Source organism: Thalia democratica, chromosome 7 (genome assembly GCF_965202585.1).
Source record: "Thalia democratica chromosome 7, ktThaDemo2.hap1.1, whole genome shotgun sequence".
Classification (NCBI taxonomy): Eukaryota; Metazoa; Chordata; class Thaliacea; order Salpida; family Salpidae; genus Thalia; species Thalia democratica.
Window position 1 is genome coordinate 58,704,009 of NC_139171.1, and position 14,762 is coordinate 58,718,770.

Genomic DNA, 14,762 nt, shown 5'->3' on the forward strand with positions numbered 1-14,762 from the left:
TCTAATGAAGTTATAGTTTTCATTATCTGATCTGAATCTTGCTTAATTTTCTTAGCAGTTAAAACCATTTGCCTCATTTTACTTAAATCGTTCACATCTGCTGCTCCTACACTTGTCGAAGAGAATCTTTTCTCTAAATCTGGCCACAGTTTGTGGACTTCTTTTTGCACTCATTTTATTAATTTTCAACAGATAATGCAGGAAATTAAGTAGTTTTGAAAATTTTTAGGAAAATTTTGCAATTTTAGTCTGACTTTAAAGGGTTTTTAATTAGTTGTTTACCATTTTAAGGCTTTGGAAAGTAAAGAATTTTGTAAACTTAAACTAACAAAATCTGACTTTTTTCATATTTTGTCAAATTTTCTGACTTTTTTCAAAAAACCCCATTTTTTCCTGACTTTTGTAATTTTTTTAGTTTTTGCTGACTTTTCCTGGCCTTGTAGCAACCCTGCATACATTCAGGCTATTCATAACTAAAAAAAATGATTATGGGTAAGAATATTATAAACTTTCTAATTACTGCCTTAAGTATTTATCAGCTTTTTTAAAATAAAACTATTTAGTTTTTATTTTGTGAAAATCTTGAAAGGAACCAATCTTTTTTTTCATAACTTACACTTAAAAAATAACAATTTACTATTTATTAAAAATATTATGCATTTAAAAAACCATTTTATTTGAAACATAACGAAACATTTATGTAAGAGAGACATAAATAAATTCACGACCCAATTATAAGTAGAATAGAGATCTAAACTTTGTAGTTATAAAATATTTCAGCTTGTAAAACTCATAATAGAAATAGTATTGAGGGACAATTTAAAATAAAAATAATTCTTTTCTTTTATATTAACATAAAAACATGATCAAAATAAATAAATTTGTATATAAAAGTAAGCTATCTTTAAACATAAAACATCTTTTAAGCGTTCATCAAATAATTCTTTTTCAAAACATAAAAAAAATTAAAATATCTAAAAAAGCATTCTTTCCCGAAACCTTAAATATAAAAAATTGGGATAATTTTTAGCAGAAAAACCAACTAAAAACATGTTTTATACTCTTTGTGATCTTATAATATTACAGTGTGTGCTCTGAAACCACCATTGTATTTCAATTTACTTCTCATCGTCGCCAACTAGCGTTTTTATCATCACTTCTGCTTGTTTTTGTTGTTGCAAATTTCCATAACTTCTATGATGTCTTTCAAATGCTCCTCTCCTTTCTTAGACATCCCCTCCTGTTTTAAAAAATTGTACAACTCATTATTTTCGTAACATTTTCTGTCGTGTTCACTCCATATTTTACATCTGAAACTAGATAAATTACTTTGCAATTAAAATAGTTAAACTGGTAAAAAACTTTAAAACTAAATTAGCTTTTATCCAAACCTTATACCTTAAAGAAATGTATATTTAGCTTATTTATAAAATCATAACTATTCAACAGCTACTAAAAAATTACAATCAGTAAAAGTAATAAACTTCAGTACTGAATAAGCACTTATTTAAACTTTATCTTTTAAAAAGAACAAAACAATCTCAGTAAAAATGTTCAACTTATTTAATCAGCCTTCATATATTAACAGTTACTTAAAAAGTAACAATCAAAAAACAAACGGTCAATTTCATGAAGGCGAGCATTTTGTTCAGGCACGTGAGCATCGGTTCAAATCCCGTCTTGTGATTGGACGATTCGATCTGCTTCGACCAATCGTCGGAAAGCTGCTTGTTGTGACGTAACAATGCGCCCACCACCAATCCGCAGTAGGATGCAGCCAAGGTGTTCTCCATGTGGTCGTTCGCGCTTTCTATTGCTGTTGGTGAATTATAAAATTATTTTAAGAAAAAAGACATTTATTTAATTAATAAATTAATAATAATAATAATAATAATTTTACTGTTATTAGATGTGTTGTATTTAAATTAAAGTTCATATACAAATTCTAACTGGTAAGATTTTATTCAAAGTTAGCTTTTATACATTGGTTTAATTCAACCTTTTTTTTTCATATCATTTTTTATTTCTTACTTTTAAATTTATGATTTAGTTTTGCAGTCTTAAAAATTAAATTTATTTATTACTTAAATAAAACAACCTAAATATATAATGTTATTAATAAAATCAACGAACTATCGTCCATTTCTTTTTGTTCTTGCGCGTTCAGCTTGGTCTGCTTTGTGGTGGGCACAACCTTCTTAACCTGGTTGTTGTCATGGTGATCCACCTGATCAGGTATCCACTCCAATCCTGATTCTGTTACCTTCCACCTTCCTCCTTCTTCCACGTGCTCACCAACCTCCATGTCGTTCAATTTCCTGATTCAGGTTGAAAAATATTATTAATTTAGTTTATTTAAACACTACCTTATATAAAAATGTTTAATTTTTTCTATTATGTAGTCACTACTTTACCCCAGAAACTATCTAAGACCCATAGTCTCATTTCGTTCAACGTCCTGATATTAGTTAAATATTAGTTTTGATTTTTTAGTTTTAATAAAATTTATAGTTTTTTAAGAGTTTTCTCTACATACTAATTTACCCCAGCAATAGGTTTGACTAATTTTATCTTGATCCAGGTTAACAATTAAATTATTTTGAACATAAAAAAATATTCTAGTCATAAAAAAATTTACTTTATTTTGTAATTTTTACTTTGTCTTAGACTTAAATTAGGCTCATAACATTTTTACAAATCCGTTTTATAAAGCCTGTTTTAAAACTAAAACTATTCTAAATCATGAACAAAATAGATACTGTAATCTGAAAAACTTTGAATAAAAACTATATATCAAAGATATAGATGGTATATATGTTATCATGTTAATATTTTGAAACAACAAACTTTACAGGTTGTTTAGGTTTATCAGATTTTTGTTTATCAGCCATTGCTTTCTTAATTCCGTCTTGTCCTAATATTTTGTTGTCTCTCGCCAACGTATTGTGGTGGTTGAACAACTGAATAAATATCCATAAATTAATCTTTATTTAAAATATCTTTGAAGTTCGCATCAAATAAAGTAAACATTTTAGCTAAGAAAAGCATTCGAATTCATGTGTGGTTCTAAATGAATATTTTTAATTTCAATTTTAAAACCTTTAGAATAAAAAAGTCTATCCTTTTGCAAACAGCCAAATTACCACAATGATTTTCAGTTATGTGTTAAGTTCTTAATTTTTACTTGAAAACAAAACTAATGAAACCCCAAAAAAAATTTGTGTTGTATTTATAAGCTGTTGAGCTTTCATATACTACAGAAATTACAGCTTCAAATCTACTAGAAAATATTTTAAACTTACTGGTATTAGAAGTCATAATCATTTTTTCAGTTATACTTTAATTTTCAAGTTGTAAAAAAAACTGGTATTTTAAATCCTTACATACATGTATAAGTCAATCATTCATTCATTTTATCTGTTTTTTAATTAAAATATATAATTCAAACTAACAGAAATGAAGGCGTTGACAGCGGGAACGTTTTCAGCTTCAGAATGAACAGTCAAATGTTGCAGTAAATTTCTATTCAGCTTTATATTGAGCAGCGATAAGCGATTTGCCGCGCTACAAATCGTCATGTTCACTACTAGACTCAAACTCTGTAAAAAAAATTAAATATTAAAAATTTAATGTTCACTACTAGACTCAAACTCTGTTGAAAATTATAATTTATTAAACACTAAAATGGCATGCTAACCGCAAAACTCAAACTGTGATATTTCAATTAATGTTAGGTTTTACTAAAATACATTTTGTAAGTCATATACAATATCAGCAAAAACCACAAAGGCTAAAATCTTAGACTTAAAAATATCTAGTACTTCTTTATTACTTGTATTACAATCTTAAATATATAAAAGGTCTAATTATATTTTATAGGACCTAAGTACATTATTCTAATTACATAATAATAATAAACCAGTAGCAAAATATCGAATCCAATTTGCCTCTCACTATATTTAGGTACTGTGAACACAGCGTTGACTGCTTGCAACAAAATCCCTTCTTTTTCTATCTTCGATGCTACCCATTCTGTTTATATATATTCGTAATTTAGGAAATGTAGTTTCTAAAGGTTTTTCATTTTTGAATTCATGTGTCAAAAATTCTATAAAAAAATTTAAAAAGTGCATTTAATTGCAGGAACCAGAAATAAGTTGTACATATACTCATAAGAAAAACCAGTATTCTAATTACATATAAAAATGCATTAACTTATATAAGATAAAAGTCAATGATATTTTGTTCAGCCTTCTGAATTAAACTGTATTTTTAGAAAAAAAAGAAGTTCAATCATTTTACAACACAAAGCAAATACCGTTATCGTTGCTGATGTTGATTAAAAGCTTGGTGATGTGGTTTATGACGTCACAATGCAGTTTGTTCACGTCATTGTTTTCCTTGTCCTCATTTTTGAATGGATACTTGATCAGCTTGTCTTGACTTTTCTTCAAGATCCTATCAAACAACTATTGTTAGGTTTTATTTTTGTTGGTTTAAATTAGAAACACACAGTAATAAGAACAACTACTATCAAAAGCTGAAAAATAATACTTGAAATAAAAAAGTATGTATTTTAGGTGTTTAACAAATATTTTTTTTCATTATATACAAAAATCATACTATATTGTTATCAAAATAGATCTTAATTGCTTTTTTATTGATATTTATCAATGAAATTTAGTATTGAATCTTTTGTTAACCCTTTTGTTTTAATAAGTTTAATTAAACAGGTTTACAGAAAATTAAAAATTTGAAGAAACAACCTCTATCAAATTTATCTATTGCAAACTAACATGCTAATATTCTTCAACAGTTGTGATCTCTGGTAAGTGACCAGGTAAGTGCAATTTGAAGTGCAATCGACGATGCATTTGTCCAAAACCCTCATCAGTCTCACCAGCATTTCGCACTTGAGGGTATTCACCTCAACCGATACGTTCGACACCAGGTCCACGTTTTGCTTGACTGTAATGTTTTTACTGGTTGCTAAACTTTACAGTTGTTAACACAAAAAAAAAGAGTGCACCATTATTCAAATTGAAATATTTATTTGTATTTTTAACAGTAGCTTGCATTACTTTTGATTATTATTTTTTGTTTATTCTGCAGTTATTTATTAGTTAATATCAGGTCAACATTTTGCTTCATTGAAATAAAAACGTTTAAAACGACAAAATATATTTATGTAAGAGCCTAAAGTTTTAAAGGATTTATTAATATTTTTTAACATCTGCTTAAACCATTTTTTATGGTTAATCTTGTTATGATGAACGAAAAAATCAATAACTTTGGAATACGCATTTGAAATAAAACTTTTTGGCAATAATAAGGTATTTTATTAAGTTAAAAAGCTATGAAGCGTGGAATAATTCAAAGAATGTAACTGTAAGAAATTTTTATAAACTCGAATAAACAGAACCATATGAACAATATAAACGTTATTAGAAAATGAATAAAATTTAAGAACTCCTTAAAGGTTTTATATACTTTAGAAATTACTATCTCACATCAATAATGTGATCAAGTCCTCTTCTAGATAATAATAAATATCAACATGTTCAAATATTTCATATAATTAACAACTAACCCATATCAATAATATGATCGAGTATTGTTAAATAGTTAAGAAAAAATTAATAAAATATATTAACTTGGTATATTACTAACCCATATCAATAATGTGATCAAGCCCTCCTCTCAATAATAATAAATTACAAATTATTTTACAAACTAAATAAAATACCAACCCATATCAATAATATGATCAAGCCCTCCTCTCAATAATAATAAATTACAAATTATTTTACAAACTAAATAAAATACCAACCCATATCAATAATATGATCGAGTCCTCCTCTCAACCTCAGTTCTTCTTTCATCCAAGAAGGAGTTGAAGGTCTCATTACGATCCTCAGTAATGCTTCGCTGCATACGTTTTTCACCTGAAAATTAAATAAAAACGTAAATATAAAAACAAATAGCAATTCTCAGTAGAGTGTTTATAAAAAAGCAACCTTTGAATTTTCAGTTCAATAAATTTTTACATTCGGCAAACAACACAAAAACACCAACAATTTTTTTATTTTAGACGTACAAAATTAAAATGATTTGAAGTCATGATAGCAAATTTTGATTTTGTGAAAACAATCCAAACAACGTTAGAGTTTTTTGCGTTAGAGTAAAAAAAAAAACCTTAAAAAATTTAGTTGAATTTTTTTTACATGTGGCAATTATCCCATAATGCACAATTTAATACTATTTAAAAAATGGAAGCAACTCTAGATTTAATGTAATTTTTATATCTTAATGTAAATTTTCAGTTTGTTTTTTTTACAAAAAATCAAGAAGTTTCCCCTTTAAGTTTGTTGCAAGTTATCCTAAAAAAGCCTCACTATACTTTTTTTACTTAAAATAACAGTTTCAAACATTTGAACAAAAATGCAAACAATTTATTCAATTGAAAGTAAACATGTTTTTGCACACAGTTTTCACTTTTAAACTGTATTTTATTTATTTCCTACATAGATTTTGTAGATAATTGTTATCTAAACTCAAATTTAGTTGACAAATACTGAGAAAAAAATCAGTGATATAATAACTGTTTACAAAAGTATACATTAATACTTCTGTACCAAAAACTTAGAAAACCATTTATTTAAAAATATTAAACTGAAGTCTTATCAAGTCCAAAGTTAATAAAAAAATAATATTATGATTTGAAAGTAATTTACTATTCAATTTTTTAATTTAATACAATTATTAAGCATATTATTATGTTTTTAATACGTTTTAGGATGCTCTACGTTCGGCAACAGTAACTTTCAATATAAACTATTAGTCTAATAATGACAACTAATTAGGCGTATAAAAAAAAGGTTATAAAAAATTATAAATATTACCTATGAGTATGTGTGTAAAATTGTCACCTAGTATATATTAATTTAAACTTTTTAATACATGACTTCATCAAGTTCACTTACAATAAAAGTTTAAGTAAACAAGATAAAACTGATTAATGTAAAAAATAAAAGTTCAAGATACATTATTTATTTGAATAGTGCAATGCTGGATGGTAAACAAATAAGCGCTAACTTCTAATTTAATACAGTAATGATATTTAGCATTAAACAATACTGGCTTTACATTTTAATTTTGTAATTTTTGCGTTAGAGAATGATTTAATAAAATAACTTGAAAAAATTTCCTGCAGTATAATGACATAAATTCATGGAAGACAAAAATATTCAAATGTATTAAATAGTAAATGAAATATTAATTTCAACTTAAACTAAGTATAACAAGGAGTGGCAATCTTGTTATTTACATAAAAATTATAACACACAAATAAATAATAACCCGTTTAAATAACACCGTGGTTTGTATATTATAAAAACTATGCATTTTAACCAAAAAACCAGAACTATAAACAATAATAGAACACTTATATTGGCCAGTATTAGATGTGTAAGTCTGTATACCAACTTTGTATTTTTGAGTTATTATGTGAGTATAAATGTTGTAACAATATTAGCTTATATATTTATATTTATAATATATTTATTTATAAATAAATCAGCATCAAAGTATTTTCAAACAAAGTTTAATCAAATTACTTATTTTTATTCTGTAACTCAATTAAATTAAATCGGATGATTTATGAAATTGAATTTAGTTGTAACTATTTTTTTAAGCAATTACAAAAGCATTAAAAGTTCTGCTTAACTTTAAGTTTTAAACACCAATTGCTGTAGCATAAAACACTTTTGTTTAAATAACTTCAAATACCAAACTTTGAACGTTGTTATAATAACATTCTTCTTTTGAAACAAAACGTTTTCTTTTCATGAAATGTTATTTGAGTTGTATTTAAGCTGCCGCTTATTTTATTTTTATAAAACATTCCTATACTTTAAAACCTTTTGAATTAAAGTAACACTAAGAATTTTTTATAATTATAATCTACCCAGATACGTTTTTTAGTTTTGTTTTCAAATGTATATATAAATTATATAAAACAGCATGTAATAGTTAGTTATTTATTCTAAAATGAATTTTAAAAATAATTATTTGGTAATTATGGGCTTTTTTATGCCAAGTATAAGGTGTAAATGTGCAACATTTAATAGAAATTATATGAGTTTTGTTTGTGTTTTATTGTGAAATTCAATTATTTATTTATCGCATATAGCTTGTTTTTATTTTAATTTGTAACTTATTTTATTAGCAGAAATTTTTATGATTCACCTGTTTTATTGTAAACATAAATTCTGGATTGCGCATTAAAAATGTAAAAAACCAAACAAAGACTTATGGCATATTTGCAGTTTAGTTTTTTATGTGTATAAAGTTTCAAGATTAAAATTAAAAATATCAATTTAACACTAGATTTAATAGGAAAAATTCAATTTGAAGTGTGTTTAACTATATTTAAACAAAATGTTTTATTACTTTTGTCATAAATATTTATTTAATATGCCAATCTTTACTTATTATCAAGAGACTGTCCTAGATAATCAATGCAACAGTGTCGTAATCAGTATGAGGTAATAAGCAGTAATTGTGACGTAGGTACATGGCAACATTTTATTTTGACAGTTGTAAAATGTTGCACTGTGCCAACTTATAAACAATTGTTGACTTTAAGATGAGCTTTTTAAATAAACAAGTATATAAATAAATGTTGGTTACTTTTGTTTTTTATAACTGAGACTTCATTTAATAATTATAAAAAATAACTTCACTTCTATTTTTATATAACTTCTTAAAATTTTATAACAGTTTTATTAATTAGTGTACCTTACAAGGGTAGTAAGATAAAAAGTATTTAGTCAAGTATAACTCATTTAATTAAATTAGTGCATATCGTATTTTTTGCACTCTTTTAGTGAGTGTACCTTTTAAAACTTTAATATATCACTTATTACTCATTTTACATCTAAACTTAGTTACCAATCCCTAAGTATAGTAAAAATTAAAACGCTTTAATTTTAATTTTAAACTTAAATACGTGTTGATTATATATCTCTTAAATTAAACCAATCAACTAACAGTGACGTCATTGGTGTCTATGACGGAACACTTGTCGCCACTGCTCACCATGGCGACTACGTTCTTCTGCAAATTGACCAACGTCCTGTCGTCAGAATCATTTGATGATTTTTCAGGTGTGTTCGATCGCCAACTGTACTTCTTCTTTTGAACATTTGAAGCTTGCTTGTTCGATTTCGCTGTTTATTTAATTTTATTTAAATTTAATGTTTACTTTGTTGGCTTTTTATTGGTTACTACTAGTTATGCAGTTTTTTTAGTCTAATTAAAAATATTTTGGTACATTAAAGATTAATTTTTATTAACAATGTTTCTTCTTCTGGACATTCCAGGCTTGCTTATTTAATTTTGCTGTAAAGTTCTATTAGAGTTATACTTTACTTGTATTTACTACTAGTATTTCGGTAAAACTTCAAGTCTATTAAACATTAATTATTAGTTAACATTTAATTTTTTGCCACTGTTGTTTTATTTAAAATACTTAATATGACTAGTAAAAATTTATGTTAACACAAGATTAGTTGTGTTGTTGTTTTCAACAAAAGTTTAATTGTTTTAATAATACAAAGTACAATAGTTTGAACTATTGTTTTTGTTTTGCAAAAGAGCATACTAATTTTATTTATGTTTTTTAATTTATTTCGTTGAAAAGCCCATTTATAATTTAATCTGAAATCAGAAGACTCAACAAACATAACGATTTTTAACTTAAGTAAAACTATAATATGATAATAAACTTATTTATATAAACAAAACTTGACTCTTTATAACGACCTCTATAAATAAAGTAAAACTTTAAACAGTACAAAAACAAAAACAAACAAGCGATACCTACACCCAGTAGAACAACAAAATTTAAACAAGAATTTATAATCGTACACACCAAAGTATTACCAAAACGTAGTTGTGAGATTAGCAAAATACTAATATAAATTTTAAAGTAGAAAATAATGATTACTCATCAAACCTGCAGTATTGGTTCTGAGGTGTTCCCTGTCAAGCGGATCTAACAACCTCATCAGCAATGTGAAAGTTTTCTTGTCAATATCTGTTTGTTGGTTCAAACTGAGCGCGTACAATAAACCCGCCGTTGATAAGGCCAGTGTCTGTATACAAAACTTGTTAATTTCACATACAAAGATAAAATCGTAAAAAGCTGTAATTCAAATTTATTCAATAAATGTAAATTGTGAAAAACAATTGAACATTTGTAAATTATTTATAGTTATCTAATTTAATCATCATGTTTACTAATTTTTTTTTAAAAACAAAAATCTAAACACTTTGACCGAAGTCAGAAATTTTTGGGTAAGAATTATTATGATCCCTAGTATATAATTTATTTATATTACACAATAGAGAAACCTGATAATTTTTTTTTAATTAAATAAATACTTGCTAAACAACCCACCTTATCGGCTGGAGCGTCTTCTAGAAGAGGAAATATTTTGCTGAGGACTTTGTGAGCTTTCAAATAATACAAGAAACTTGTATTGAGGCATTTCTTTGTAAAACTTGATATAAGTAGGCTCCTGAAAAATCATTATTATTTAAATAAATCTCATTAAAATTAATGTTTTATGATCTTTTAAATTATACAAAAAACTTTTATTGAGGCATTTCTTTGTAAAACTTGATATAAGTAAGCTCCTGAAATATCATTCTTATTTAAATAGATCTCATTTAATTAATACTTAGTGAGCTTTCAAATAATTCAAGAAAGGTATTTCTTTGTAAAACTTGATATTAGTAAGCTACTGTTTAGTTATTATTGTTCAAATGTATAATAATATTAAAATATTTTTGCACAGCCCTTGTCAGAATTTTTGTCCAAAATTTAAAGTTTAGGGTAAACAAATGTTTTTACGAGCAATCAGAAATATATAATTGTTTTTATTTCAGTTTATAAAAAACTAATATAAATACAAAATATCTAACTTGACATGGTTGTTGGACCTTGCTAATCCTTGAAACATTTAATTGATAATACAAATATAAAAATATCTAACTTGGCATGACAGTTAAGTTTTTTCTGATTCTTGCAACATGTAATAAGAAAAAAATGTAAAAACTAAAATCTTACTTGACATGATTATTGGGTTTCTCAATTCCCTGCAACAATTAACAGTTACTAAAAATATAAAATATCTAACTTGACATGATTATTAGGTTTTTCAAGTCCCTGCAACATGTAATCAACTTCATCTTGAAATTCCTGGGTTTCCCCGTCTTCGAAACTCTGGTGCGACGTTTTAACGTTTCGTATGTAGGTTACCTGTGTTCGTAAACAAACACTTAGTTATGGTTGGAATTACCTGTCAGATACAACACTTGTATACGTTATAAGCTACCTGTGTGGTATGATAGTAAATACCTAATCATTATGTATGTAAGTTACCTGTAAGATAAATATATACAAATCTTAATGTTGTGGTTGTAAGTTATGTGTAAGTGTAAAACTGCCATAGCTAAGCAAGATGTTAGCAAATATAGGTAAATACGTTAAACTTTAAGGAAAGTTGTTACTTGTCAGCTTTTATAATATGACTTTTTGTATATCTAGCTCAGTAGCTCTTGAAGTAAGGGGCGACTAGGGTCAGTATCGCCCTTTTGAAAAGTCATTCATTTTGTATAAAAAACTGGTTCTTCATCAATAATTATTCACCAATAAGATCGATATCGCCCCTTTTGGGAAGTCCTGACCTTGCTGTTGTAAATGCTACGGGTTTTGTACTAATAAAATTACCAGTTGTTAAAAAGTGTTCTTTACCATGGCACTAAATGTTTGTGCGTCATAATATATCTAAATTGCTGAAGTGACGTGATAGTATATAACTACTTATGACATAGTAATCTATGAAAGAGAAGTATTATAATCACTTCAGGGTTATCATGATAATTTCATATTACACTAACTTTTATGATTTTATTTTTAGTTACTTTTAGTTAATTGAACTAAATAATATTCTATAGAACCAATTAGTAACCAAGTAATAAATTACATAAATGAGTGATTTACAGTTAAGATCTTTATAAGATTAACTTGATGTAATTTATAATTTTTTGTCATGAAAATTCTTAAAACATCAAACGTATTTTTTCTAACCAGAACCTTTGAAAGTTTATTTATGAATGTTGTTGTTGTATTGTTTATATCAAAGGTAATGTAATAAATGTGCAATTTAAAAATTTTATGCACTACTTTTTACGCTCAATTGCTTTTACAAAACTCATTTATATGTGCCAGAAATTGTATTTATATGTATTAAATGGTATATCGTTTTTGGCAAGCTATAACAATTTACTTATGCGTTTCTTTAAATACACTTAATAAATCTTAATAAACTTTATGTGGCTGTTATAAAGGAGAAAAAGGAACTGCTTTAGCCATTAAAACATACATAACATGTTTTTTAGAAATTTAATTTAATATAAACTTTTTTATGTTTTATACAAAGTGTACATGCAACTAAATTTTAAGATTAAATAATTAACTAATAAAATTAGGCTTTTTTTACATAACTAAGTTTACCAATTATTACCTTATTATGCAGATGGTGAACATATAAACTTTATTTCACTAATAAAATTGCAATTAATGTGAATTGAATTTAGTATTTGCACAACTTAGTAATAATTTGCTGATTTTTTCAAAATGCTATTTTAATTAAAATTGATGTATTTTTTAAAAACCAGCCATAAATAAAAAATATAACTACAAAACCCGAAAAGGACCATTTAAAAACATTTTAACAAGTGCCACTTTTTTTAAGTACCTCAAAAACAAAAGCATTCGTGTTGTTGCATTTCAACAAGTAACAAAACTTTAAACTCAACTTTTGCTTTCAACTGTTTAAAATACAAAAGTTTCCACATTTTAAATTATTGGTTTAAGCATTTTTTACCTAAAATAAATGGTTTTAAAGATCTAAGTTGGAATGTTTTATTATTTAAAAAGTATAAATACATAAAGCAAATATAAAACTACTTATTTCACTACCAAACTTAAGCCAAATTTCAATCATTTTTGCAAATATCTTTACGCCTACTTAGCTTGGTCGGAAACTTAATACAAATTTAAAACAACAGATACCAAAGTAAAAAAGAAAAAATATTGTTTAATTTAATACTTTAAGATGAACTTTGTTTTTTAAATACAATTATATCTAAATAAACTTCTAAAGTTTTATGCATTTACTATTCAAGTAAATTTCGTGTGTAAACAAACTCACTCATTATATTTTTCTTTGTTAAAAACAGTTCATATTTAATTTTTACTTGGGCATAACTAGCTTTTAAATTAAATTGAGTATCAAAATATTAGAAATTTAAACTATCTATTGTGTTTTATGAAAAGCTATCCAAACTAGGTTGTTTAGGTCACTATTTTTATTACACTAGTTAATAAACTTATACTTGATAGTTTTTATAGAGAGTTCTAATAATTTGTTAAAACGCTATATACATCTATGAAAAACTTTACAGTAAATTAATTGAAACAGTATAAAAAGATTATAAAATGTACATTTATTATTACCTCTCCTTTTCATTACACTATTTTTTTAATTTAAAACAGTTAATTTCTAGTTTAATAAACTTATTTTTTAGGAAGTTTTACACAAGGTTGCCAATGTTTTCTTATAAATTTTCTCCAGGTTTTCTGAATATCTTTCAGGTTTTTAAAAGTAAAAGTTTTTCGGTCTCTTTTATTTTAAAGTTAAATTGAAGGTAAAAACTGGCTTAGATAATATAAGAATATTGAAAAGATGCTGTTAAGCTACTCAAAATGTGTTTTTTAATAATTTTTTTTTCAACGATAATTTTTTTTTCTACCTAGTAAATTTTTGCATCTTACCAAAATTTCATTACATTACATGTAGAAATTCTTTAAAATTCCGGGTTTTTGAAATTTTTTTTGTTTTAAATATTTAAAGGTTTTTTCAAAAATATTCCAAACTCAGGTTTTCCCAGTTTTTTTAACCTAAATTTTCAAACTCCAGGTTTTTTTGGCAACACTGTTTACATGAAATACATTAATAAATCATTTTATGAATATGTAAACTGAAATGGTTTATTCAAAACAACGAAGGGCAGATAGTTAACTAAATTTTTAAAAATTATTTAATTCTTTAAAAAACAAGTTTTTTTTGATCAAATTAACTTGTATATTTCAAATACTTTATAAACTATATATTTCATTCTTAAACTCATAACTACATATTACAATAATTACCTCAACATTATTCATATCGTAGGGATCCAAGCTAGTTGTGTGTTTTTTATTCTTATCGCTTGGTGGCAAAGGAGCTTTGAACGTCACGTCTTTGATTGGCTTAGAAACCTTCGGCTTGAAAATTTCCTGTAAACATATTAATTGAAAATTTCCAGTAAACATATTTAATTGAAAATTTTCTAAATTAATAAAATTAAGAGAACAACGTGTTTTGAAATTTTTACAAAAACCATAAACTAGCCTTGAAAATTTTCTGTAGACATATTTAATTGAATCTACATTTAGAAAGTTTTAGTTTTTCATTGAAACTATAAGGTTAGTAGTAGTACAAAACAATACTTAATTTTATAACAACTACATATAAACGATTACGAATTTTTAAATAATTGATAGTTAAATAAATTTAAGTTATGAGGTTTTATAGACCCTAAAAGTTTTTGATAATCATTAAACAAACTATACGATATTTTAGGGTTCC

At 25.6% G+C, this 14,762-nt stretch overlaps 1 protein-coding gene across 1 annotated transcript in view; it reads right to left on the minus strand.

Moving 5' to 3' along the window:
* Nucleotides 1-666: 666 nt before the first annotated feature.
* Nucleotides 667-14,762, minus strand: part of LOC145840412 (wings apart-like protein homolog) — a 30,322-nt gene continuing 16,226 nt past the window's right edge. Inside the window, exons 8-21 of the mRNA XM_082947667.1 lie at nt 14,285-14,410; nt 11,205-11,326; nt 10,463-10,583; nt 10,019-10,157; nt 9,052-9,230; nt 5,831-5,945; nt 4,797-4,968; nt 4,319-4,458; nt 3,920-4,032; nt 3,453-3,599; nt 2,848-2,960; nt 2,134-2,318; nt 1,620-1,816; nt 667-1,240 (exon numbers count right to left, since the gene is read on the minus strand). Of these exons, the coding sequence (XP_082803793.1) occupies nt 1,154-1,240; nt 1,620-1,816; nt 2,134-2,318; nt 2,848-2,960; nt 3,453-3,599; nt 3,920-4,032; nt 4,319-4,458; nt 4,797-4,968; nt 5,831-5,945; nt 9,052-9,230; nt 10,019-10,157; nt 10,463-10,583; nt 11,205-11,326; nt 14,285-14,410 (1,956 nt within the window). The 3' untranslated portion in view covers nt 667-1,153. The remainder of the gene's footprint in view (nt 1,241-1,619; nt 1,817-2,133; nt 2,319-2,847; nt 2,961-3,452; nt 3,600-3,919; nt 4,033-4,318; nt 4,459-4,796; nt 4,969-5,830; nt 5,946-9,051; nt 9,231-10,018; nt 10,158-10,462; nt 10,584-11,204; nt 11,327-14,284; nt 14,411-14,762) is intronic.